Raw genomic sequence first — 26,777 nt, 5'->3', positions numbered from 1 at the left:
ATATCTAAAGATTTTTTAAGCCCTGCAGCTTTTGGACACTATCTTTAAATTTGTTTGTTGTATCCAGGTGTTTTTATTGGGATGTTAACCGTTACATGAATATCCAAAGAATTCTGTGTATTGCAACCAGGAGAACTATGTACTGATTAACCAAACCCTCACATTCATCAAAGAATGATGAATTTCTGAATCATCCAATAATCAAGCTCAGACTGGCTTCTAGAAGTTCCCATTTAAACCCAAGAAGCAGAATTAGAGAGTATGTCTTGCAGAAACTACATCCCAATATCCCCAAACTCAAGCTCTTTCTGAAAAAGCAGTACCTAATTCTTCTGAGTATTGCCACAGGATCTTTCATTGGTTTTAAGGTTTGGTTAAAGAGCGAAAACGTGTTGAGCAACATTTGGAGTCAGTGTTTCTGATTATGCAAGCAACAAAATGATAAATTATTGGTAATTTACCCTATACACTATGATGAATAAACTCTATTGGGTTAATAATCATACTACGTGTCGAATGAGATAATGATAACTCTTCTTCTGGTTATCATTGCAATTGCGGGTTGTTTAAAGAAACCTAATTTTCAACTGACTTGGCCATGGTATGGAAAAAAGTCCTAAATGTAATTCAGAAACTCCTAAGCCTGTATGCAATTATTCCAAATTATTAGACGTTAGCCTTTCTTACATCTACCTTCTTGATTTATAAAATTCCATAATGGCAGCTGAGGTCACACTGAAATGAATCCAAATCCATCAGACAGGCACTGCTCTCTTCTGTTTGTTTAGTCAGTGCTTAATCTAATGTATTTAGTTTTCGTTTGATCATTTTCCATCTCTTTCAGCAAATAAAATCGCATCTAGGATTTTAGAAAGGTGAGGATGGATGAATCAAGATGAGGATGGATGAATCGAGATGAGAATGGACGAATGAAGTATTCTGGGCCTAAAATTTAAAAGTAATTCACAGAATCTACAACATTTCTTCATTCTCATCCATCTCTTTAATATTTATTGTCCGGAACAATCTTATATTGTTAGTTATACGACGAAAAACCAGTTACAACGAAGAAGAGACATAAAATTAAAAGAAAAGCATGGACTTTGTAATCAAAGTCCATGCTCTCCTTTTAACAGAGTGATAAAATCAATTAAAAAGGGAAATTTTAATTTTTCACCATTCTGTATATTTTCAACAGTTTATTTTAGTCGATTCACTTGCTCTACCATCTCAGAGATAAAGAAATCTTCAACAGGACACCCCCTTTGGAAAAAGCCAAAGTCTCTTCTCCGCTCTGGCCATCTTGCAATGGTCAAAGCTCTAAGAACAGTTTCAAGATTTCATCTGTAACTTAACTTTTGGTCACCAGTGTTTTATGTCCTTATTAAGACATAAAGTTGGTAATTGTGGCGTTAAGCGTCAACTTACAAGTGGCAGGATCTGTTTAGAAATGATCTTTGAAAAGTATCGGATGAATATCGGCCTCATTAGCTGATGGAAACAGAAACATTTAATACATAATGACTTCTATACCATTATACCAACGCCACATCTATTGAGCAATCTCCCTGGTCTCATCTGTCACTACAGTAAAAACTTTCTTCTTCAAGCTCCGTGTTCAAAACGTTGGAAACCAACATTTTCCAGCCAACTGTCTCTTGCCTTGTGAAATAGTTCTTGTGTCCTAAGATCCCCTGTCCATTCTTTGATTTTATCAAGCTTAATCACCAAACAATCCCCATTATCCAGAAGTATTAATTGTGAATATTTAAAATATTTAACCTAAATAATTTAATAATTATTATACGCTTAAGAATTATTTATTAAATTATTAACTAAAGAAATATAGATTTCTCTGATCCAGAGTTCTGTTGTATAAATTATAAGCTATAATTTATCCAATAAAAATTCCTTTCCATCCAGGGATTGCCCAAAGGCAATCACTGGATGGAAAGGAATCGAAAATCTTACAGTCGTTACTGGCTTTCGGCCAGCATGAATCAAGAAACACTCACTCAGCCCTTCGAATAGTGTTTTTTATCTATCCGTAAAAAAAAAGCCACTGTTCGACAAGTCCCATCGTTGACCCCGCCCGCCTCCTTCATGCTGGACCACCGCCAGCACTACCTGGATCTCCCATCACAGTCACGGCATTTGGCGCAAATATCGACGGACAACATTTTATCGATTGTCAGAATGGCGAAAAAAAGTGGCGAGATTGGCGGACGACACTTGAATAAGGTGGGGGAGGGGGGAGGGATAGGAAACTGAGGACAAGCTGGCCGCTGTCCTGCGTTTATGCAACAGTAAGAGAATCGGTGGTTTCAGCTTCGATGCTTTCCCAGCAATGCTTCTAAGCATTGCAGAGAAAGTGCATATACAGGGGCTTTAGTCAAGGCAATGCACTCTAGAAGCATTTAAAGATTCTGCAGACTGGTTAAAAATGAATACCGTTTACGCCATATCGTAGCTGAAGAAGAAAATATGGACCAAATCCCATGGTGGGGGAGGGGGATGAGAAAAATCAGCTATTTTCCTAATACTCCCTTCTCTAAATCTACACTGCGATGACCGCTCTCTGTCATCAAAGTCCACACATCCATCCCACATCTTCTTAGGTAGAAATTTCTGAAGAGTTTGCCTCGAAAACTCCGCATCGCAGCCCGTGTTCCTTCTCTCTTTACCTCTCTCATTCTGCGCTATTCGGCACCGCCCGCTGTCGTACGGCGCTCGTTCACTGGGTTGTCAGTCCGGGCTGGGAGGAGCGTTAGGCTTAGGTCGCTGCATAAGTAAGTAGGCAGCTGGATCACGTGATCAGGGCTGACCGCAAATTGAAGGACGGCCTGTCATGCGCTCGGTGACACTTCCCTTTTTATTGGCAAGGGAACGTGGAGCACTTAGCCAAATTAAACCTCTTTCGGCCGTGCCGCTGCCGGAATCGCTCGGCCTGAAGCTGTCCCCAAGACCGAAAATATCTTCTCGATCCGTCGTTCGCCAGCGGCCGAGGCTTAGGCCGGCCCTCAGCTTCGCCAAGGTGACTACGGACGACGTCTCGGCGGTCAACAACTGCGAAGAGGACGTGCGGACTGCGGGAATGTCCACAATGGTCAGCGCAGACGGCAACCCTCCGAATCCCGACCTACTGTTGGCGCTGCTCTCCCGAAACAAGGCTCTAGAAGGTTTGACCAGTTGTTGCCAACTTCTCTCCTTAATTAACTCTCCTCGGGTCCGGCCGATCTCGGCCTTAACTTCCTCCAATAGCTTGCATGCACTTAGCCAAATTGGAACCGCTTATTACGGGCCCCTGATCAAATTAGCGATCTATCGGAGCCTGGGACCGGATATTACGGAGCGGAGCAATGATTGAGTGAATGCAATTGTTTCTATGCGATACAATTACGACCCTCAGACATACAATATTTCAAATTAAAACTGCATGACTCGTGACAGCGGCAATCTACCTCGCCGTTGCCGATATTCAATTTTCTTCCGAGAATGCCGCTCTAGATTTTCTTTCTCTGTAAATTGGCCGTGGAGGTCTGTCAGCGGAAGAGAGGGAGGGAGGGGTGTCTCGATTACGTCTAATTTAGGAAGGTAGGCACGGCACACTTATTTAACCGGCGCTCCAACACTTGTCCACAGCCATTGCTGTCTTTTTCCCCCGCCAAGGATACACGATGTGTTCGTGCCTTGTCGCTAACTACACCCTTTCTTGATGCTGTGTTTAAGTTAGATGTGGAACGCTTTTGTCAGAGACCATGGCAAAAGTCCGCTCTTCTGATATTCGGCTGCGTGTGCTCCATGTGTTGGCGAGGCGATGTATGTGCCCGAAGGATTCCTGCATGATCGTAGTCTTGTAGAGTTATGGAGGCAAGTTAATGGACCACTTTCTATAGCTTACAGATGGCTTTGTGTTGTGTACCCATCCTTACCTTTCTCTCTATTAGATGTCAAGATTTACTACCGGGATCTAATCAGGATACGTACAGAATTGAAAATTCTTTATTAAATGTTTATAAATAGTAAGTTTTCTTTCCTACACATTCCAAGTAAGTGATTTTGACATCCTTAGTTAACGTCATCAGATGATGGCTTTTACTATCATCCCCTTCAACGTGTGAAAATTATAATTAGTTGTTCTAAATGCAACACCAATTTTCTTTCTTTATCCTCAGTGTGTTGATAAAGGCTTGTTTTAATATTTTTTCCCTTTTAAATGTGATTATTTCTTATTAGATTATTGTGGATAAAATGTTTATATGTTTTCTTTAATCCCTGTAATCTCTTTATATACGTCCTCCTTATCTATACATGTATTCCTCTATAATATTTCTTAAGAAAACTTCTATCCTTAGCTTAAATTTAAAATTTACCATCGGTTTATCTCAATATAAGATGCTGATCAAATCAGAGATGCTCGAAAGAAGAGAAGATAAAATTCGTGATAATGAAACAACCTTAAACGAGTATCTGTTGGTATTCATGGTTATCATCTTCTTCTTCTTCTCAATTTTACTCCTATAAGCTCTTTCTTTAGAGAAAAGATAATGGAAAGAATGTAACTCGTATATATAATTATAACTTACCTCTAATATCTTGGAAACATTATTCAATGGAGAATCTGTGACTATTGAGATCTTCCCCGCTGACTTAAAGGAGTTGCCGGAGACGCTTGGCGATTTTCGCAGCGGCGGCAGCGTTGCGTACGATGCATCGGCATCGTAGCTATCCGGAAAGCGAAAGGATCCTTCCTCTAAACGCAAGAGCACTTTAAAATATTTGTAGGATGCGATCCTTTGCTTGTAATATTCGAACTTGACACCACGTGCGTATGAGTAAGTCAATAAGACATTTTGGTTGCCACTATCTTACCACATACAAAGAAATACAATAACAAGAAAGGGGTGTTGAAGAACTCGAAAATTCTTACTGTAAAGTCTTAGCATAGGAATTTCTTTGTTGTGGTGTTTATTGGAATTATGTTGTTTAAGATGTCTTCATCCTTGAGCTTAGAAATCTTCTAAATGATAAGGAATTTAGGTGTTGTATAGTGAATGTTGTAATATGATTCCATAGCTTTTGGGAAGACGTGTACAAAAATACTTTTATCCATCTATTCTTTAATCTTATCTCTTCTACAGTTTATAGAAAGAAAAGCGAAGACTTAAACAATCTTATTTTCATTTGGCTGTGTGAATCGCGAATCTTTATAGACAGAAGGAAGAACAATGTTGAAATGTGGTTCAAAATCATCACACTTATGACCTTGTTCACATTTTTATTTCGAAATGTTTTATTTGTGACATGATGGAAGACAAGGGTGATCCCTCAAAGTGTTCTCATATTAGGAAGAGAAGGCCCTTTAAAGTTTGGTACGTTTACTCCTAGAGTACGAAAGAGAATGCACTGTTGGAGTAGACGTACCAGACTTTCAAAAGAGATGGACCACAAGCTGTAAAATCTAAGAATATCCTTCGAAATTAAGGCATTGAAAGCTGTTATAAGTGCATAAAGTTTTAATGTCTTGTTAGCATATAGATTTTATGCAAATAATGCAAAACTAGAAAAGGATAATAGATAAATAGTTGTTATTATAAGATGATGCACATCCTTCTGCTTCCTAAGACTCTGTCGGGGTGATCTGTTGATTTATTAGCAAACAAATGAAACAAAAAATAAAATATTTATTATTTCAGAAACTGTTGTTGGTTGGGTATGTAATGGTAAAGGTATCCTAGGGGTCAAGGCACTCTTCAATTAAAAATTGTAGATCAATATGTAGCTCGTTTCTCACATCACATCAGCCTACTCTTGTGGCACGATGTCTTTAAACTTATGATATTATTTTTTAATCTTTTAAGGAATAATTGTTTCTTAGCCATTTTCTAAAGTAAAACTCCTTCAGGGTATCGCTGATGTTCAGGGTATTTCTGAAGGATTCATGGATGGATACAAATGTCACGTAAGAGTCTTAATTATTCGTAGCTATTTCTTGGGATTTAAGATAGAGATAGATTTTTCTGGATCTGCTGGACCAATAAACGTTCTAGAAATTTCTGTTAGCATGTTCCAACTGTCCAAAACACCTAATTAAATCCGTGGAAAGCGTGAACGCTCAAATATATAAACAATAAGATACATTTGAATTTGTGTCTCTTGAATTGAGTATAAAACTGAATAAATTTTGGCAAAAGGTAAACCTTTAATCTTTAAGACTTAAAAGGTTACAACTTCGTTTAAATAACAACGTAATAATTACTGTTCCAGCATCCCATCAAGCAGATTTCAATGGAGAGCGTTGAGAACTATAAAATTGCCCCATAATCTTACTTTCACCAAACATTACTTTGGAATTCTTCATTACAGAGACTGGGAGATTTTTGAAGTATAGTTTGAAGTATAGTTGGTAGTATATATAAGTTACAAAAATGGTTGTTACTCTCAGACTCCCACTTGCTGGTATTGCTGAACGCCATGGAAGATTCCTGTACATTCATTATTAACAACTAATGGTGTAAACGTCAACGTCTGTAGAGGAGAGGAATATGTCGTGTGTGTGTGTCCTCGTAGAAGTCCTACGAAGACAAGTTCACTTCCTCTTTGAATTTATTTGTATAATTTGTTCTCAAACAAAAGAGAAACATATTTTGCTGAGACAGAGACAAATATTATCATAACAACCCACTTTAGTAGAATAATATTTGAATGAAATAACTGAAAGGACTCGCATAATAGAAAGAAGCATTGAGTAAGGTTCGTGACAAGCATTTAAGTTTCATTCGCAACGCCATTAAAGATCTTAGTAAGATTAAGATTAAAGCGATCAGCTGAAGATAATCAGTATTAAGGCAGTGTAATACTGCTTTAAAGAAAGAAGACTAGGAAGATTGGTATTAAGTCAGACTGATATTAAGGCAGGAAGCTGAGGGGACTGTTATTGGGGAGGTTTGCGATGGCCAGATATTTAGGCAGATATCTGAGAGGAGAGGAATTATATTAAGGCAGTTGAATGTAGTGTTATCAAGGCAGGGAGTTGAGAAGGATTGAATTTAAAGAAAGTTGCGATGGACAGATATTTAGGCAGATATCTGAGATAGATGATATTAAGATAGCTGAGATTCCACGTTATTAAGGGAGGGAGTTGAGAAGGGTTAAGTGAGTTGAGAAGGATTGTTATTAAGGCAGGAGTTTAGATGGATTGTTATTAAGGCAGGAGTTTAGAAGGATTGTTATTAAGGCAGGAGTTTAGAAGGATTGCTATTAAGGCAGTCGACAGGATATTATTATTAATAAGGGAGATGATAGAATATATGTATTTCAAGAATTGATAATTATTTTAGTTCTCCATGATGTCCATTTTCTCAAGAAGTTTCCATTTATTTATTTGCGTGTGATTAAGTACACTCATAATTTGATTTTATCTGAATACATTGCGATGGTGGTGAGTAAAGTTTGATCGAGAAATCAGTAAACTCTTCGTTAGTTTATTCGATGATTCTGATTTAAAAATAGTTCTTTCTTTTACTTGATTTAATTGTGATTAATGAAATGCACGCCAATTCTTTTAATTTTGAGAGTTAAATACAAATGTATTCGTGCCCCTCTCTCCTATAAGGAGATGTTTTTAAGATTTCTACAGTTTTAGGTTATGTTAGTGAGCAAACAGACCCCCCCCCCCGCACTGAATTAGATGATTTAAAGTTATGATAAAAGCATGTTAATCCACTTTAGATGACATCTCCTTAGTTTAAAAAATCATGAGAGTTATGCATTTAAATTTTAAGCATTTATATTAATATAAACTTTTTTCATGTATACATTTACACGCAAGAGTCTACTAAGCAGTTATAGATGCTCGATACATCATTTGCATAATCCATTGTAAATATAATCTACAAAATTGGTTCCCAGTTGTTTTTAATTCAGGCCTCTCCTTTAGTTTCAAACCGTTCCCCAAACAGGGAGGTAGAAAATATTCGAAGAAAAAAAAACCTAAAACAGGAAACTTGAGAATCCTCAATTTTTCAGGATCCAACTGAGTTTTAAACTAATTTTATTATACAATTTCCACGTGTAAATGTGTGTACATATACAGAAAATCCCCTCCCCCCCCCCCTAAAATTCTTAAAATGCCCTTACTGGTGGGGGTAGATCGCTTGAGACCTTGAGAACCTTTGATCTACATTATTATTGTTTTAAATATGAACAGTGAGATATTCGAGGGATGTATAGGTTATAACTCGATATAAAATTGAATTATAAGTGCGTCCTTCTTTCTCTGTCTCTCTCATCTTGCGCTTTATTTCCCTGCTTGCGAAACACCCCTCTGAGTGCTGTATATGAAAGAAAGATTTAGTTACATGTCCCCATCAGTGGTATGTGGATACGTCACGCATTTCGCCAAACTTTCACCAAGTTTTTCGATGCCTGTCCTTCTAGACAAACTAGTCAAAAAGCAGGGTAAGAGCTGGGTAAGGGGGGGGGACGGCCCACTCACCTCTGCACGCCTTTATTCTTGAATCAGCCTGCCTTTTGTTTTTAGCCGTGATGTGCTGTGGAGTCCTGCATCCAATGGAGCCATTAAACCTACCTCCAGTGTTCATCCTGGCTGGCCACGTACCTTCAGCGATAATGACCGTCTAGCCAGTGACTGGGGACTGAGTACGGAGTTCAGAGTTTCGCTGCATGCTGGGGGATCTGGTGAACATCAACAGCCTAGTGGGTCTCACGGAACATTTCATGCTTTACTTGGTAGGCAATTTGCCGAGGAAATGCAGCGGCCGATGGCTTTGTGCTCTCTGGACTCTTTTATATTTCATGAAGGTGCTTGGAAGAGACCGTATCCCAGGTGCGTCATGAGATCCCTGGGGATGACTGAGCGTGCAGCATGCCATGCCACGGGCCGATCGTAGGACTGCACGTTTTCTCCTCGTCCGACGTCTGTGTCGACCTTGCGTGCTGCCGTGGAGAGAGCGATAAGTAAGCAGGGAGAGTCGTGACGCCCCTGATCGCAGGAGAACTAAATGTACAGATATGAGTGGTCGTAACACTGAGAGAAAGAAAGAGAGAGAGGAACGCTACTCTACCAGATTACGGTCCCGGATCACGGTAGCCACCTGCCTGGACCGTGATGGTGCGCTTGTCTGTATGTATGTGTGTATTCTGGTGGCACGTGAGCAGATTACGCCATGTTCCGCACACCTGCTCGCCTTGTCGAAGTGATGGTGGCCTAATGTACCCATTTAACGGTGCACATGCGGATTAAGCCACCTGCCGTAGCTACTTGATAATTTGGGGACAGATGGTAGAGGTCGCCAAGGGATCATGCATCTTCATGATCTACTTGTTAGACTTAGCATGGAGTGCATTTTATGCGCCACACCTACTGGTAATTGCACGCGCTTTGGCTCCGTCCCACATAAGCCTTATTAATTAATAATTACAATTATTACATCCCCTTGTATCGTTCAGTTAGCGTACAACCGATAAGCTTTCTTCTCTTGTTCTCCCCTGTAAAGTCGGCTTCACTGTATGGCATCGGTGTATTGCCAAGAAGCGACTCGATTACCCTTTCTCCGAACAACCTCAATTGCTTCACATTTCTTTTCGTTCTTTCTTTCTTAAAAAATAGATGACTCACACTCATAATATATTTATTATAAAGCCCCATCTTCACATACTTATGTTTTTCCACCTTTAACAAATTCCCCGCATCTTCTCTGCTAAAAATATATCTATCGTATGTTAATATTTCATTTATCGAAATACGTTTTTTTCTTTCTTTTTTTTTTTTTTTTTCTTCCCCTCGTTGTAAATACCTCGGCGGTTTCCCCATTCGTCTGACACTATAATATCGAACCATTCTATAGATCGACTGCGAAATGTTTTCGTAGTGTCTACAAGTAAAAGTATTTACAGACCAACACGTCACGTTAAGTTTATGCTTATCTTCTTTTCTGGAAGGCTATAAAGATTAATATTCATATCAATAGATAGCCAAATATTTATAAAATATATACGCTTTTATTGCCATACAATGCGCGCTCTATTTATATCCAAAAGTTTGGCATTAAAATTAACAAACATAGCAAGAGAGACATTTTTTTTACTACTCGTGTATACAACTAAAAAAAACAAAAACAAAGGCCTATTATTTTTATTATACACACCACCATGGTTCACCACCGTTTCGCCTTCTTCACAGCTCATCAGAAAAGAAGCAAACTTAAAAAAAAAAACTACTATTTAGACTCCTGTACATACATCGCGTGAACAAAATATTAGTACTAAATACAAATCAGTATAAGAGCGAATATTCATTTATCTTTTTTTAAAAAAGTGTCTTAAATATTAAGGGGTGACTTAAGGGGATTGTAGTGATCACGGTAGTGGTTTAGCGTCTTTAAAAATACATCGAGTGCTGCCCAAAAATTAACCCTAAAGCGATTAATCCTAGATACGATACTAGTTCCAAAGACGGCCGTCAGAGGGCGTTAAGTAGATAATATGTACTCCCCATTAGGATATAATTAATTACGCATTTTTCCGCTATCCCCTAAATGCAAATGGCTTTCCACAGAAATGAAGTACAGCCAGAGAAAACGTTGCACACCTTTACCAAAACGTAATGGGCTCTCCAACCAGAAGAGCTTTTAGGATATCTCCATGGAGGATGTGATAAATTCTTCTTCTTCAACCTCAGCCTCTTTCATTTCAAAATAATGGTCTTCTTTTACGAACGCTGTGAAGAAATTTAATAAGACAGATTTGAAGATTGCATTATTTGCTAAATTAGATGTGTACAAAGATTTCCAGAACACAGAATGGCAATATTCATTTATTATTGTTTTCTTTTTTTTTTTCCAGTAAATGATTACCGTATGAGGATGGATATAAGACAGATGTTAGGATGTCAATTGAGCTTAATTCATTACCGAATAACATAGATAGTTAATTAGTTATTGTGTAATTATCCAGGATCATTAATATGAGGAGTATACGCAGCATAGTTTTAGTCCCCAATCAGGAGGAGGAGGAGGAGGAGGAGGGATCATGAATGCATAATGACTATCCGTGGTAAAAAAAAAAGGATTAAGATATATTTATCACCTTCGTTATCATTTTATTATGAAAACCCCATGCACAAGAGGTATTAGAACCTCTGGTACCCTGCTTAGGTTGGAGGTTGAGAAGACCCTGCTTAGGTTGGAGGTTGAGAAGACGAAAGAAGAAGATACTTGTTGACATTAGACTTGAACTTCTGTAGATTGTAATTTTCAGGAAATACTTGTGAAGGGTGGTTGTTCCAGAAAACGGATGTTAAATGATTAGTGAGGAAGAAGAAACTTTGGTTCTGTGAGTTTGAAGTCGGGCTGTAGAAGGATCTTTGACTGGTTGTGGCCCGTGTTCGGACTGCTTTGGAAGAGAGAGAGAGAGCTGGAATTATAGAAGCCAATTCAGAAGAACAGTGCCCATGGAAGTATCTACAGAAAAGGCATGCAGCAAAAACAGAACGGTTATGAGGCAGGGAGTGGAGAGACTCCGTTAGAGATGAGTCATTAGTTAACCTAACTGCCATCTTCTGAATAGAATCTAGAAGTCCGAGAGAGGTTTTGGGGGAACCGCTCCAGAAGTGGAAACAATATTCCATTGTAAGCCGGATTTGCGAAAGTTTTTTTAGATGCAGAGGAAGCAATATTTGTAATGTGCTTTATGCCAAGAGGGATTAGAAGTTAGAGTAATCCCCAAAAGAGATATATCAACTTGCCTAGAAATTGGTGTGTCACCAAAGATAAGTATAGGAGCAGAAGGATCCCTCTTGCCAGATATAAGACAGGACTGAGTTTTAGAAGGATTGAAACCAACAAAGTTATCTTTGACCCATTGGAAAATTACCTGAAGATCAGCATTTAAGGAATTGGTAGTGGATATTCGAGAAGTTGAAACTGATTGAGCATCGCAGGTTTTCTCAAACTGGAAGGTGAAATGCAATGCGCTGTCATCAGCAGCAAAACTATGGATAGGATTTCCAGTCAATGGATGAAAGTCTTTAATATACAATAGGAAGAGAGTGGGAGAAAGAACTGAATCTTGGGGAACACTAGCATTAGTGCAGAAGTTAGAAGACAGAGAGCCATCTACCATCACCCTCAGTGAGCGATCAGAGAGAAAACTGGATAACCAATTACTAAAAACAGTTGGCAAACCATAAGATGGAAGCTTGTTTAGAAGACCGTTATATACCAAGCACTATGGAAAGCCTTTGAGATGTCAAGAGCAACTGCTTGTGTTTCACCAAACTTTTCCATTGAATTTGTCCATAAATGGGTAACATAAGCCAGAATATCACCACTGGATCAACAATGGAATCCATACTGGCAATCGTTGATCAAATAGAAGGTTTCTATCATATGTAGGACTGACAAATATTGAAAGATTGCATATACGAGGAAATAAGAGCCTAATCTTTTCTAAATAGGATTAAAACTATAGGGAGTGTGAAGGCTTTTGCAACTAGGGTAGAAAAATCCAGGGCTCGAGTCCCATGGAGTCAGTAAGAATTTCAAGGACAGTTTTCTACCGTAAGGTCGAATTTTTCATCCCTAACACAGGAAAACCAACCATTGAATGTTTACGATTTACAAAAGCAATATATTGAATCCACATGACCTTAGTTTCCTAGGCGCTACATGCATTTAAGCGCAGAAACTTCACATTTGTTAAGATTATTACTATATTTAATACCACTCAATACCACGCGAAATTAATAATATAGTTGATTAAGCTATTCGCCTAAACCACTAGATATTAAGGTGACGTTTCAGGAATCTTACTGATACCCATCATCGGAGCATGCTGATGACAGACTCCTCTTGCGGATGCTCCTTGATGTTAGTAATATTCGACTTTAGTAATATTCGCTCTAGAATTGGATTAATCCAGTATTGGATTCGGATTGGAAAGACTACTACTAATAACTACCTGGATGTGTGGGTATCTTAAAAGAGATAAATGAGGGAATCATTTATGATTCCCTCATTTATCTCTTTTAAGATAAATGTCAGCCAGAAACAAGGAAGTACGGTTAAAGCTGGTTTAGGAACACCAAACATGGACAGTAGAGTAGTAGAAAAACATTTCCTGGTCTGATGAATCCTGATTCCTGCTGTTTTATTGATGAGAAGACCAGAATATGATGAAAACAGTTTGAGTCCAGTCCTTGGACTCATTGGCCCCTTGATATCAAGGGTCTAGTTTTTAGCATTACTAGAAGGAAAATAGTTGAAAATGGTGAAACAGAAGAGTTTAATGCCAGGAGAAAAAAATCGCACAAAAAAAAACCAAACTCATTATTATCGAGAAGATTGGTTGTTCACAAGTGTCCCCAGAAATTTCTCTCCTTTGAGATTGTGTCTAGGATGTATTGGATGGGTAATACAAAAGAGTTTGGTGATTTTGAACGTGGCATTTGGATGCAACATTTTGATGCCATGGTTACCTGGAAACAGTTTTCAACCAGGTGCATCCTTTCATGGCTACATTGTATCCACTTGCCAATGGGATCCAACATCACAAGGCCAGAATTGTATAGAACTGCTTCCAGGAACATATGAGTGAATTCAGCCTCTACAGTGGCCTCCATAATCATAGGTCTCAATCCAATTGAGCACATGTCGAAGGTGATCCGCAACCATCCAGTTTAAAACTGTGGGAAGCAGTTGAATGAACATTGACACCACCACCACCACCATCCAGACTGTTCTGATGTCTTTAGAGGACTATTCACTATTAGTTATGTCTACTTAATAAAGTACCTATTCAGTGTTTATGATAACATCACCATAAACAAAGCGTATCTAAAAATGTCAACGTGGGAAGCATCTCCTACAAGTATCTTTCAGGAGTAGTCACTTCTAGGAGATGTCACACAACTTCTAGGAGCTGATGTATCTAAATTTAAACGTACGTGGTTTAGGCTGATACTAACTATGACATTTTTTTTTTTTTGGATATTTATGTATATATGATTTTGTTAATAAATTCGGTGGTTATTCTCCAAAACATGGGTACCACTTTGTGGGCGTGGCTTCTTTTGTTTGAATCCGTCCCGAATTAGTAGCGTAAACTAATAACCTTTTTTTCACTCGCCAAACATTAAAGTCTATTAAAGCAATCCACACTTCTTTTGCTTGAATCCATCCCGAATTCGGCCTACTCCGCAACGCGGACTCGTGTGTACCCATGTTCTAGAGTTCAACCATTTTGGCTATTAATTATTCTTAAACTTCGTGGTTTTTACAGCCTTCTGAAAATCCTACAATTTTCTTTTTAGTCTCTCCCCTCATATGCTTTGGAGTCTTTTGTCCACCCCATTCTCCTGTGGTTGATCTCAATCCATTTATAGATTTTTTTTCCTCTTCTGTTAGGTTTCATTACTTTAACAAATCAAGTTAATTAAGAGGACTGCAACAACCCCCGACAAGGAATTTCTATTTGCCATCACGGACATTTCTCGAAGCAGTATCGACCACCCTCCCACACTTAAAACAAACAACTCCTTTAACAATCTTCTTTTTGACGCTAATAAATGAGACCACAGAGTCCTACATAACTTAAATCGCACGCGCGTTTAAAGTGTACAAGTTAGCGCTGTGCGTGAACAAACCTAATGAAAAGAGTGGGTTACATTTTGGGGAGGAGAAAAAGAAAGAAAGAAAATAGATCATTAGGGTGAGAGATGTTCTGTTTTTAACTAATTGTCTTCTTCGAGTTCAACGCTTTGTCACCAACACCAAAAAAACAAACAAACTATCTTTCTCTGCAGTTATGGACGTAGTAATCTGCATGACATTGTGGGTCCCTGGGTGGACAACGTATGGGTTGTCCCTTAAAGTAGTTAACTAGATGAGGTATAAAAAAGAAAGAAAAAAAGAGGAGGAATTCATGAAGCGCCAATTAAAAGTGGTACATTTGGTGGCACATCCATATTTATCGCGTTCATTTGATTTTTGTTGGGCAAGCAATCCGTTTATATTCATTGAAATCTTTAAATAAAGGAAAAAAAGGGCAGATGGTTATTAAAGGGACGATCCATCACCCTATTGACACGAGCTTTAACTCAAAGGCATCGTTCGGAAGAAAAGAAAGTAAAAACTTCCATCTTCTGACGTTTTTGGTAATGTTATTCTCAACGGAGAGAAATTTCTGGGGACACTTGTGAACAACCAATCTTCTTGATAATAATGAGTTTGGTTTTTTGCGCGAGTTTTTTCTCCTGGAAATAAACTCTTCCGTTTCACCAAAGATTATATTCGACTATTTACCTTCTGGTAAACGATTGCGCTATGACTTTATTCATGTGGCAATCAGTCCCAAAAAGGAGTTTTTTTTCTTAAGGGGGAAGATTATTGGCGTGCGTAATGGATGGATTTGTTTTCAAATGACTAACGCCGAGTTGCTGTCCCCAAGCTGAGAACAGTTGATTGGAAGAGTGGAGTTGGTAACGTTCTCTTGAAATGAAAACTCGCAAATCTTAAGGAGAATTTCTATTAAAAAGGATTCCCCGTGTTGTTGTTGTTGTTGTCTTTGTTGTTTGTTGATGGACTCGTAGGGTGGAGATGAATAAACTGTTGTTTTCAGGAACGCGAAATCAATTGGCTCCTTGATCGACTGCATCCTTTTGGGTCCTGACCAGCACAAATATTCCGATGATGATTATTGCTCATTTTGTTTTTCATTTTCTTTTTGGCTTTGGGTTTCCTTTTATGGGGTGTAAAATGGGTACAGTTAGAGGGGACCCCTAATGTAGGGGAGTTTTCCTAAACGTTCTCTCAGATCCACCTATAAATCCTATTACAAGCGAGTACATTTCCGTTATCTCTTTCCCATCTATTTCTCTCTCTACCTTTCTGCCCTACTCTTTCTCTCGCTCTCTGTACCTTTCTGTCTTACTCTCTCTCTACCTTTCTGCCCTACTCATTTTCTCTCTCTCGCTCTCTCTACCTTTCTGTCTTATTCTCTCTCTCTCTCGCTCTCTCTACCTTTCTGTCTTATTCTCTCTCTCTCTCTCTACCCCTCTGCCCTACTCTTTCTCTCGCTCTCTGTACCTTTCTGTCTTACTCTCTCTCTCTCTCTCTACCTTTCTGCCCTACTCATTTTATCTCTCTCGCTCTCTCTACCTTTCTGTCTTATTCTCTCTCTCTACCTCTCTGCCCTACTCTTTCTCTCGCTCTCTGTACCTTTCTGTCTTACTCTCTCTCTACCTTTCTGCCCTACTCATTTTCTCTCTCTCTTGCTCTCTCTACTTTTCTGTTCTACTCTTTCTCTCTGTTTCTCTGTCTTACTCTCATTCAGATCTATTTCTCTCCCTCTCTACCTTTCAGTTCTACTCTCTCTCGCTATTTTCTGTCCTATTCTTTCTATCTGTTCTTCTCTCTCTCTCTAGCTAATTTCTGTCCTACTCTTTCTATCTGTCCTTTTTTCTCTCTCTCTCTCTCTCTCTCTCTCTATTTTTCCGTGCTACACTTTCTATCTGTCCTGCTCTCTCTCTATTTTTCTTTCTTTATCTCGTATCTATTTCTCTCTCTCTATTTTTCTATCTTACTCTATGTACCTTTCTCTCTATTTCTTCTCATTTTTTCTTTCTATTTCCCTTTTCTTTCTTTGTCGCTCTATCTATATTTTTTTGTTCTTTCTCTCCCTGTCTCACTTTTTCCTTTTGTTCTATGTTTTTCTCTCTATTTTTCTATGTCTTTCTCTCTCTATTATTCTTTTTTTATCTCTCTCTCTCTCTCTCTCTCTCTCTCATCTATCTCTCTTTTTCTATTTTTCTATCTGTCCTATTCTATGTTATTCTTTCTTTATCTCGCTCTCTCTCTCTCTCTCTCTCTGTCTATTTATCCATCTGCCCTTCTCTCTATATTATTCTTTCTTTATCTCTCTCAACTCTCTCTCTCTATATATATATTTCTCTATCTTACTCTTCCTATCTATCTTTCTCTCTCTGTTTCCTTTCCTTTTTCTTCCTCTCTCCCTTCTCTTTCATTGTCTCTCTATCTCTCTTTTTTCTTTCTTTCTCTTCCTATCTCACTTTTTTATTTCACTCTTTCTCTCTCTCTGTTTTTCTGTCCTGCTCTTTATATCTATTTTTCTCTCTGTTTCTTTTTTCTCTTCTTGTACCTCCTTTTTCTTTTTACTCTGTGTGTGCCTCTCTCTCTCTCTCTCTCTCTCTCTCTCTCTCTCTCTCACATCTATTTTTCTCCCTTCTTCTCTCTTTCTTTCCCTCTCGATCTGTCTGTATTCAACAAAGGAAACAACCGAACCAGTAGTTCTCATTAATTTAACTTGGTGGACGTTGCCTTTTTTCACCTTAGTATATTATTTTTCCCACAGAAGTAACGAATATTGCAGTAGTGTTACGAGCACTCCATTGTGATTACATATTTTCTTTCTATTCTGAAAACCCAAAACTCAAAGTCAGAGAGAGAGAGAGAGAGAGAGAGAGAGAGATTCCAAAAAATAAACATTAATTCAAATCCGCACGAATCAAAAAAATTCAAGGTTGAAAAATAAATAAATAAAAAAAAAAACAGCAAACCCGTTTCTTGCAATTCATTTCTGTCTGTCTCTCGTTGCACTGCTTTAATGAACAAATACTTCTGTAAGTTGGTACACATGGCGAATCTTAGTTATCTTCTGTTCGAAGAAGAAAAAAAAAAGAAATAAAAAGAGAAATCATTGTTCTGACTTTGAGTTTTACGATCTTTCAATTCTCCACTGACATGTCTTCAAACATTAGCTTTTTTATTTGTGCTGGAACTTGCGCGTGTCCAACTTTTAAGAGTCATTGTAAAATTGGCACTCCTTTTATGTACATCCTAAGTTCTCATGAAAATGTAAGAGCGAGCAATCTTCTCCACGAAAAGATGAGTTGCGCGCCCAACCATTGGATCTCTGCACCCTCACACACGCGTAAGGACATCCTAGTTTTATCGAAAGAAAGAAAGAAGAATTTCACATTTTTTTTCACTTATTGGCTCACATTTTTATCAAAAAACCTCGTGGCTCGCTTGCAAGTAACATGCAACATTAAACACTTCTTCGTTTGTACAGCAAAAATCGGAGTACCCGGAGATAAATGTACTTTAATATCGCTTTGCTGTTTGAAATTTTTAATATTGAATATGACCATCTAAAAGGAATTTTTTAATGTCGAATGTGATCTGGAGTGGAAGAAGGCTCTGGTTGGAAATTCACATTGTTCTCTCAAACTATTGCCACGCTGATACAAATATGTCTAATCTCGAAAGATTTGCCACGATGCAGAGGGGCAGCATTGTTCAGAATTTCATTCATAGGTTCATCAATGGCACTCAATAGAGAAAATCCAAGCCTCCCAGAACCAGCCCATACCATGATATCCATTCTATGAAGTATTTCGTATGGTTGTTGGTCCTACTTCCAACTCCAATTTCGCCAACTCCAATTTCTAGTCTGTCAACTCCAATTTTGTGTAACCAAAGTTCTACAACGTTAGATTCAATTGGGACATTTTAAATTTTCTGATATAGTTATTGGATACTAATTATGACCAGGAGAGGATTGAAAAAATCCCGATTTTTATTTTCGGAAAGTTGCCATCCCCAAAACTAGACAGATCCATACAATACGCTGGAACCTTACGCTTTTCTGCCTTAGAAAACTCTAAGTAATATTAAAATTCATAATACAGCAACTAAAGAACCCAGTGGTTGCTTTTTCTGAACTCCAACTTCAATAAAAACAGGCCAAACAGACAAATCGACCAGAGAACACACGCAATTTATGGACATAATAAACACGGGTTTATAAGTTCGGTTTTGGGTGGCCTTAATATGACAGTTTTCATTTGGGTACCATGGCAACATGAACTTTGGGTACCAGATGAGAGTGATGTAACAGAACCACTGCCTCCAGTATGATTGAGATCACAGTGACAGATTTCCTGTTGAAAATGTTCCAAAATGGACAGTGGGATTTATTGTAAGATACTGATGATCTCAACAAGCGAGTATCACCCATTTGGGTCCCTAAAAGCCCACCCAGTTGAGCTCAATTTCATACTGGTCATCCGTTTTGTATCTTCCTTTAAATATTTAAGACTTCGTTACTAATTCCCTTCCAACTCAACAAGAAGACAAAAAAAATCTTTATTGGTCCAAATCCATAATGTTTATTTCGTCTACAAACCTGTTGCCTTAGTAACCAAAGTCCCAAACAGTCTGGTTTCGAAACTGCTTCACAAAGATTGTCTATTTACCTAAAAGAAACACTAAAATGTCAAAAAAAAAAAAAACAGCAGAGGGGTTGAACCGTATAATGTCTGTCCCCCATTTCCATCAACTAGCAGCTAGTAGGCGTCACACACACACACCGTCCTTTTGTCCAAGTGGGTGTACATCTAACACGTGCTACCTGTTACAGGACATCTCCACCTAACAAAAGACACTCGCTGTTATTCTTCAGCGCCAAGTCACAATACCAGAAAATCAAACCGCCTTGTACAATGACCACAGACTGATGACAGCCCACCACCACTCATTGTTCGTCTGTTTTCATAAAATGTTGACGATCATCTGTTCACAGTTTCGTCGTCTGCAGACTACCAACAAAAAAAAAAAAAAAGAAGAAAAGACAGTCACATGACTACGGCACCAAGGCGATTCAACGTAGCATTCTGGGTTAGCTGCCGCTGCACGTGTTTGCTGACGACTTAATAAGAATGTGTCGTGTGCGAGGCGGTGTTGACTCTGCTAATGCCCGAGTCCTCATTCTGCCGTGGCTCCATTGTTCGCTGGCACGGAAATCTGCGTGCTACGGGAGTTTCGTACAAAGAAAGCGGGACCGTGACACAGGTAGCATCGTTCCTCGTATACGGCAGCCGAATCAGCAGGTACCGTCCATTACGGTAGGTTGCTTGCTCTGTCTGTCGGTAGGCAGCTGATTATCTAAGAGGACGAAAAGGGAAAAGTGGAAAGGGGGGTTGAGTTGAGTTGCCTCCGGAAATGCTATTCATAATGGACGCCGTCAGTCATTGCTAGAGTAAATATCTGGTGCTGTCTCCGCTGTGTGTGACGGTCGGTGTGTACACACGAGTGGCTGTTCCTCCTCTGTCGCAGTTTGTATGGAAAGAGCAGAGCGAGTTGCTGCGCACTTAGCTTCTGTTATATGGTACCAACCACAAACTTAAGCTCCAGAAGGCAGAAATTGCTGCGAGCTTTATTACCAAAATTTACCAGACACCGGTTCGCCTTCAGCGTCTATTAGCTGAAATGTCACTTTACCTAATTCGTAGATGGACCTCCATCGAGAGGACTCGGTCAGAAACAAATCCTAAACAATTTTAATTAATTAAAGTGTCTATTGGAACTTATCAAAATAAGAGTTGGAATGGAACAATGTAACATCTACGAGGTTGCCTTGTTCCCTGTGGTCCCTTGGTATAAATTACAAATGGCACGCTGGATACGTTTCTATATTCGTGGATGTCTCAGTTTGAATTATGACTAACGTCATGATTGGGTAATGATCATCACCTTCTGTGGTATTGGTATTGAGATGAACAATTCTCTGTTTCACATAGGCCTTTAGGCTTTGTCTTAAGTTTTAGTTATAATTTATAGAAGTTAATAATTGTAATTTATTTGGCCTTCGTGAGTGGCACAGTTGGTAGGATTGAAGTCCTCCCCATAATAGGCGAAAAAGACCTGAATTAGAGTCCGGTCGATTAGCTGTGGAATTTCTATGGGCCTTTTTCACAATGTGGCTGAGTTAATCGGTCTCGGGAGACTGTAGGGTGAGTTTTCATTAAGCAAACAGAAAATCGACCACAGAACAGACGCAATATAAGAGAAATTGGATGTAGCCTGCAGAAGTGGTCCAATATTAGAGCAACTCGGTGAGTAACTGATTGAGTCATCTGAGGAATTGGTCCACAGCAACTTCAGTTTTTTCGAAAGAGATATGGATGATCACCAAGAATCATAACAGGTTGAAAATCTGTTATTGAGTTTTAGGAGCATTAGCGATTAAGGTCATATTGCTCTGTGTAGTCGATTTTCTGTTTGCTGGATAAAAAACCAAACTTTTTGAGAGAAGAAACATGCTGCACTCGCCAGAGACCGGCTAACTCGGCCACGTTGTTAAAAATGCCCATAAAAATTCCTGCCATCGACGGGACTAGAACCCAGGTCATTTCCACCCTGTGTGGAGAGGATAGCGATTCAACCAACTATGCTACCCACGAGAACCAGGTTGTAAGGCGACAGTTTCTAAAATCATGTTTCTTAATCCATAGAACTTCAAGATCAGTGAACCCTAATTCTACAAAATTTTGTGTATGTGTATTTTCAACTTTTGAGTCCCTCCCCTAAATACTGGCGATCCATAGACGTGCACCTAGTGAGCCTATACGTAAACGCACCACTCTTCTTAATTTAAACGTAAAAAAATGTTTAAATTATTTTTAAAAGTTGTTTTTTATTTCTTTAATATGTTCATAAATTAATTTGTAGATTTATTAAAATGTTTTTATTTCTATTTTTATTTTATCGTCCATTAAGATACAATAATAAATAATAAAGTAAATTATTTTATTATCGAATTAATAATAAATAATAAAATAAATTTCGTAGGCAGAAAAAAAGGGATCGTGTCTGTTGATTCGAATCTAAAAAAATTAAGGTAAATTATTAATTAAAATTATAACCATAATTTATTAACCTTGATTATTAATTAAGTTCATGATTTCACTTATTTAATTCCGAAACCACTGCTTCTGTTTTGAACTAAAAACTTAATAATTGTAATAATTAGTTAGACAAAATGTCCTAATTATTTCTTCCATGATGTTGAACACGACCTGATGTTGAAAAGTTTTTGGGACCATCAACGACTTAGACCATATTGGGCTGTATACAATGCATCTGGAAACTGCGCATTCTGTGATCGATTTGCTGTTTTCTGGATGAAAAACCAGAGTTTCCGGGAGTAAAAAAACCATGCTATACTCGCCTGAGACCGACTAACTCAGCCACGTTGTGAAAAATGTCCATAAAAATTCCTAGCATCATCGACGAGATTCGAACTGGGGTCTTTTCCAACCGGTGTGGAGAGGACAGCGATCCTACCAACTGTGTTACTCACAAGGACAAGAATATTAGCCTTATTGGAGAGAGTTTTTTCTTTAACACTGTATACTTATAGGGTTCTTTAAGAAGAAGAAGATTTGCTTCCAATTCCAATGCGGATCGAGATTTGCTATAAATGACGATAGCAAGATCATCTATGCGTCTTCTCAAACTAGAGTAAGAGCTAATTGTCTTGGACAATGTTTACGATGAAGGGTCCTGAGACAGCTTTTGGAACACCCTTGAGTAACGTTTCTAGAGACAAACTTATGTTTGGAATTAACAAGGACTGTTCTGTTGTTAAAATAGCTTCTTATTGGTAGATAAAGTTATTGAGAATATCTTGCATTAGGATGTCGGTCGATGGTGTTCTTCCATCAAAAGTAGATGAAATGCGTCCTCAAAATCGATGAAAATAGAAAGTTCATATTTAGAGTTGAATATTTGCACATGATGAACAAGGTCAACAGAGAGATCCTCAGAGGATTTTTCTGTACGAAAACCAAATTGCCGTGATGTTAGGTTGTTTGATTCAAAGAGGGAAAATGATTCTGAAAGCATATATCTTTCCAGGGGCTTTCCTGGAACAGCTAGCAATGCTATCGTTTTATATTCTTCAGGATCGGAAGGTTGTTTACCATATATGTATTATAAGTTGTGAAATATTCCTTCCTCAAGACATGAAATTCTTCTTTGCTAACAAAGGTCCAGAGAAGGTACAAAGATACCCCGAAATTTTTTGTTCCAAGTTGGGAAAGTTTCAGCTCCTCAATGGTTACGCTTCATTATTTTTATCATAAGAATTAGCGCAATTTGCAGAACATACGATTATGTGTTTCGAAAGATCAGAGGATGGATCATCAGAAGATAGAAAATGGTCTAAAATGGCTTTAACTGAATTCTGTCCAGTTGGTTGTCTCTCCACTGTTATGAAGTAGTGTTGCAGACATCAGGGGAGTTAATTTTGCTTCTAGCTGATTTAAATAGAAGGTCCCAAGGGTCTGAATTTCAGAGAATCTCTTTTTTTGTGTGGAGCGATTTTTACGTACGTTTCCTTCAGCTCTTTAAAAATATTCCTTAATCTGTTGACCTCGTCTTGGTTCCAGTTCCTTCTACTTTTGAAAATTTCTACGTGCCTGATGTACCTGTTTGTTCAAATCAATGAGATCTTGTGTCCATCAGGGGATATTGAATTTTTTTTTAAACGTGCATATAGAAATTAGCGCGAGGAAAGAGTTAGCAGCGTTCCAGAGGAGATTGACATTTGGGTATCATACGACGAACGTTCCCATGTCGACAACTGCCAACGCGCTGGAAGTTTACGGGTGACCCTGAGCCCAAGAAACAGTAAGGTAGGCGTAAAATATTGATTGACAGGCGCCCACACTTCTTCGGACAACTCTTAACTTCATCTCGACATCAGATCCTGTTAAATCTGAGTCTGGAGCTGCAAAAGAGTCACAGGAAAACCGGGACAAGAGGAAAATCGTCCACCATGAATTTTCATGGAACAGCTTAGCCCACAAGCGTTTAATAACAAAAAAAATTCAGAATAACTGATTGGCATGATTGATCGATTACATAATTGATTGGCATGGACCACGGATTAATGTAAATCGGTCTTGTAGAGCGACGAGTCACATTACACGTTCCTCTTATCTGATGGATGTGTGTTTGGGTATTGAAGATGCCCAAAGCGCGCTTAATTGCCTGCATGTGTTTTCCCAACTGGGAAGTCCAGGGGAGATGAAGAAAGTGTCATGGTCTTTCTGGAAAATTTTGCGTGTCCTAGAGCTATGAGGCGACTATGTATAGTATTTGTAAATTAGGTGTATTCTGTAATGGCTTTGCCTATTTTGTGAATCTTTTTAATGAGGTCACGGTTTGAAACTTAATAGTACATTGATGTCATATTTCCTGATATGACAGGATCTTTGGAATGGAAATCTAATCACTGCTCCAGCGGAAGAAAAAGTCCCTCTCCTTCTGGCCGAAAGTAATTTGATTGCGATGAACATGGAAGTGATGCTCCAATATGCTGAAACGTTTCCTCATTGGTGGCCACATTGGTAAGGATAATAGGCTATGCCACTTGTCGATAGATCAATGATCCAAAGAAGTAGTCCAGAAACAGCCAAAGGAATTTTTTAGAGGAAGGTATTCATTAGTTCGACACTTTATGAAGTGCGTAGGACATAATGGAGGACTCATACTAAGGTCGAAATACACTCAATACCTTTATTAGTTACACCTATCTAATAGCAAGTAGGTCCATCCCCCTTAGCCCTCAGAACAACCTAGATTCGTCGTGGCATGGACTCAAAGAGGTACTGAAAGCGTGACACAGGGATTGTGGTGGGCAATAGTTCAGCTGCTTCCCACAGTAGTTGTAAATTGGATCTTTGCAGATCTGTTCTCCGAAGAGTTTGTTCCACCTTAGCAGGTACTCTTGATACATTTGTATCAAGTGCAGTGGATAGTCTAACATTGGTTTCCTTTTGATCTAAAATTTCAATAATGAAATAACTGGGGAGGAGAGATGAATTCATTCACAATCCTACACAGTTGGACAATTTCGTGGAAAAAACAGCAGGGTAATTTTTGAAATAAAAATTGAAAAATATTTTCAAATAACCTGACATATTTGCGCAGTTCGTTTTCTTATTTCACTGAACAGTTCGATTCTTTGGGTCATGGCGCAGTTATCTTTGAAGGTGGTGGAACCAAAAAAGCCATTACAGTTAAGCCTTGTAGGTGTTGGCAAAAAAGTCAACGAAATCGATACAACCATAAGAAAATATTTAGCGATCAGTGTTTGAGAAATACTAAAATGGCAATGCGCATACAGTGATTATAGCTACACGTTTGAGCACGTTTCACAAGACATACCCATCAACCAAAGATTGTTTACCAAAATACGTGTTATAGCCTACTCTACCATTATCGCTTGCATCAATATGGTCTAGAAAGACACCAAAACCAGCTCTCTCTCTCTCTCTGTATAAAAACAAACACCATTTTTATCTTCTTGAAAAGAGACTTTGGGAAAATATTACACATCAACACATTCGTGGCACAACAACAAAAGCAAGCCATGAGTTATGGATGGAAGACACACCATTGACCCACTTATCCAATCTACGACACCATATGGCAACTGCGAATCCAAAAGACAGATTATTTACAAGACGAACATATTTTTATGGAATACAATATACATTTTTATGTTATATTGAATTTTATACGTGCGTGGACTGCTTTATGATTATTGAATCTTAATTAAGGTAGCTCTTTTGTGGTTTCACAGTGAAAATAATGGAAAACCAACAAGAAACCTTCTTAATTATAGTACCTGAAGAAATAAACAGTCACATAGAGTCCCAAATATATATTACTTCAGCAAACGGTTGCTAAAGTAATGTCTGTTTACGTTATTTGGCTGTAGCGTGACTCTGATTCTGTTCAATGTTTGGTCATTTAATGGACTTTGTGACCAGAATGACAATCTAAATTTTTAGTGTTGTCTAAGCTTGGACCAACGTCATGATATGATGTCACGACTGGGTAAAGTACATCAAAACATGTCCAATAATCCTTCTGTGGAATTCGTGGCGAAATCTGCAAAGACAATTGTTTTAAATACACCTTTAATGTCTTAAATTTTAAGAATTGGTGGCACAGTTGGTAGAACAGCCATCCTTCCCCACACCGGGTGGAGAAAAGATCTGGGTTCGAGTACCGTCAATGATGAGAGGAATTTTATGAGCCTTTTTCACAACGTGGCTGAATTAGTTGGTCTCAGGCGAAGGTAGAATGGTTTTCTCTCCCAGAAACTCGGGTTTTTCATCCAGCAAACAGAAAATCGACCAGAGAACCCACGCAATTTAAAACGTAATGATCTTAATTCTGATAGCAGAACAACCTTTGCAACGAGTTACTTTGGTATTGCGCTATTTTCAAACTCCTTTGTTCCTAAATAAATTAATCTTTTGGCAATACCAAGGCAACCCACTGTGAAAATAAGGTTGTTTTGCTGTTAACGTGAACATCATCGTATAAAAGGACAGGCTCCTAATTGTACATAATTTAAGATTTATTTTATAATTTCATTCGTTTAATTATTAATTAATTGAATTCGTTTCATTATCTAAAATATATTCTAATAATTTTTATTTTCGATTAAGTTTAAATTTTCATTTCTTCTACAAAATCTAAGAATGAACGGATGTCTCGCTGTTAACAACACCCTCTATCGGCAGAATCAAGAATTAAGCGACCCTCTTTCAATCGATTCTTTAACCAGGTTACCGCTTCCTTGTCGCCACTCCACCCCACTATCGAAAGGTTCTTGTCCTTCTTGCCCTCAGAGAACAAACACGACTAGGCAGCAGGCGCGGGCTGGCCTTCCACCCCCCCAGTCCCCCTTCCTTTCTCCTTGGCGGCCACTTAGGTCTCTCCTCCTTGTAGTAAAGGGGAGTCGGAAGACGTTGCAGTTGAAATGTGAAGTAGCGCGTGGTCGTGGTCCACACTCAGAAGATTGTACAGCAACCAAACAAGTAGCCTCATTGTAATTTGAAAATTCTGTTTGTCCACCATGTTTAAGTCATGAAC

The 26,777-nt window shown here is 38.5% G+C and overlaps 1 protein-coding gene across 1 annotated transcript in view; it reads left to right on the top strand.

Moving 5' to 3' along the window:
• The first annotated feature begins 2,945 nt into the window (after positions 1-2,945).
• The window catches only part of Lim3 (Lim3 homeobox protein), a 109,708-nt gene continuing 85,876 nt past the window's right edge, over positions 2,946-26,777 (top strand). Inside the window, exon 1 of the mRNA XM_090370451.1 lies at positions 2,946-3,179. Coding sequence (XP_090226577.1) covers positions 3,095-3,179 — 85 coding nt within the window. The 5' untranslated portion in view covers positions 2,946-3,094. The remainder of the gene's footprint in view (positions 3,180-26,777) is intronic.

The sequence above is a fragment of the Mastigoproctus giganteus genome, chromosome 3, assembly GCF_048544385.1.
Source record: "Mastigoproctus giganteus isolate SK-2022 chromosome 3, ASM4854438v1, whole genome shotgun sequence".
Classification (NCBI taxonomy): Eukaryota; Metazoa; Arthropoda; class Arachnida; order Uropygi; family Thelyphonidae; genus Mastigoproctus; species Mastigoproctus giganteus.
This window is presented reverse-complemented; position numbering and strand designations above follow the sequence as displayed.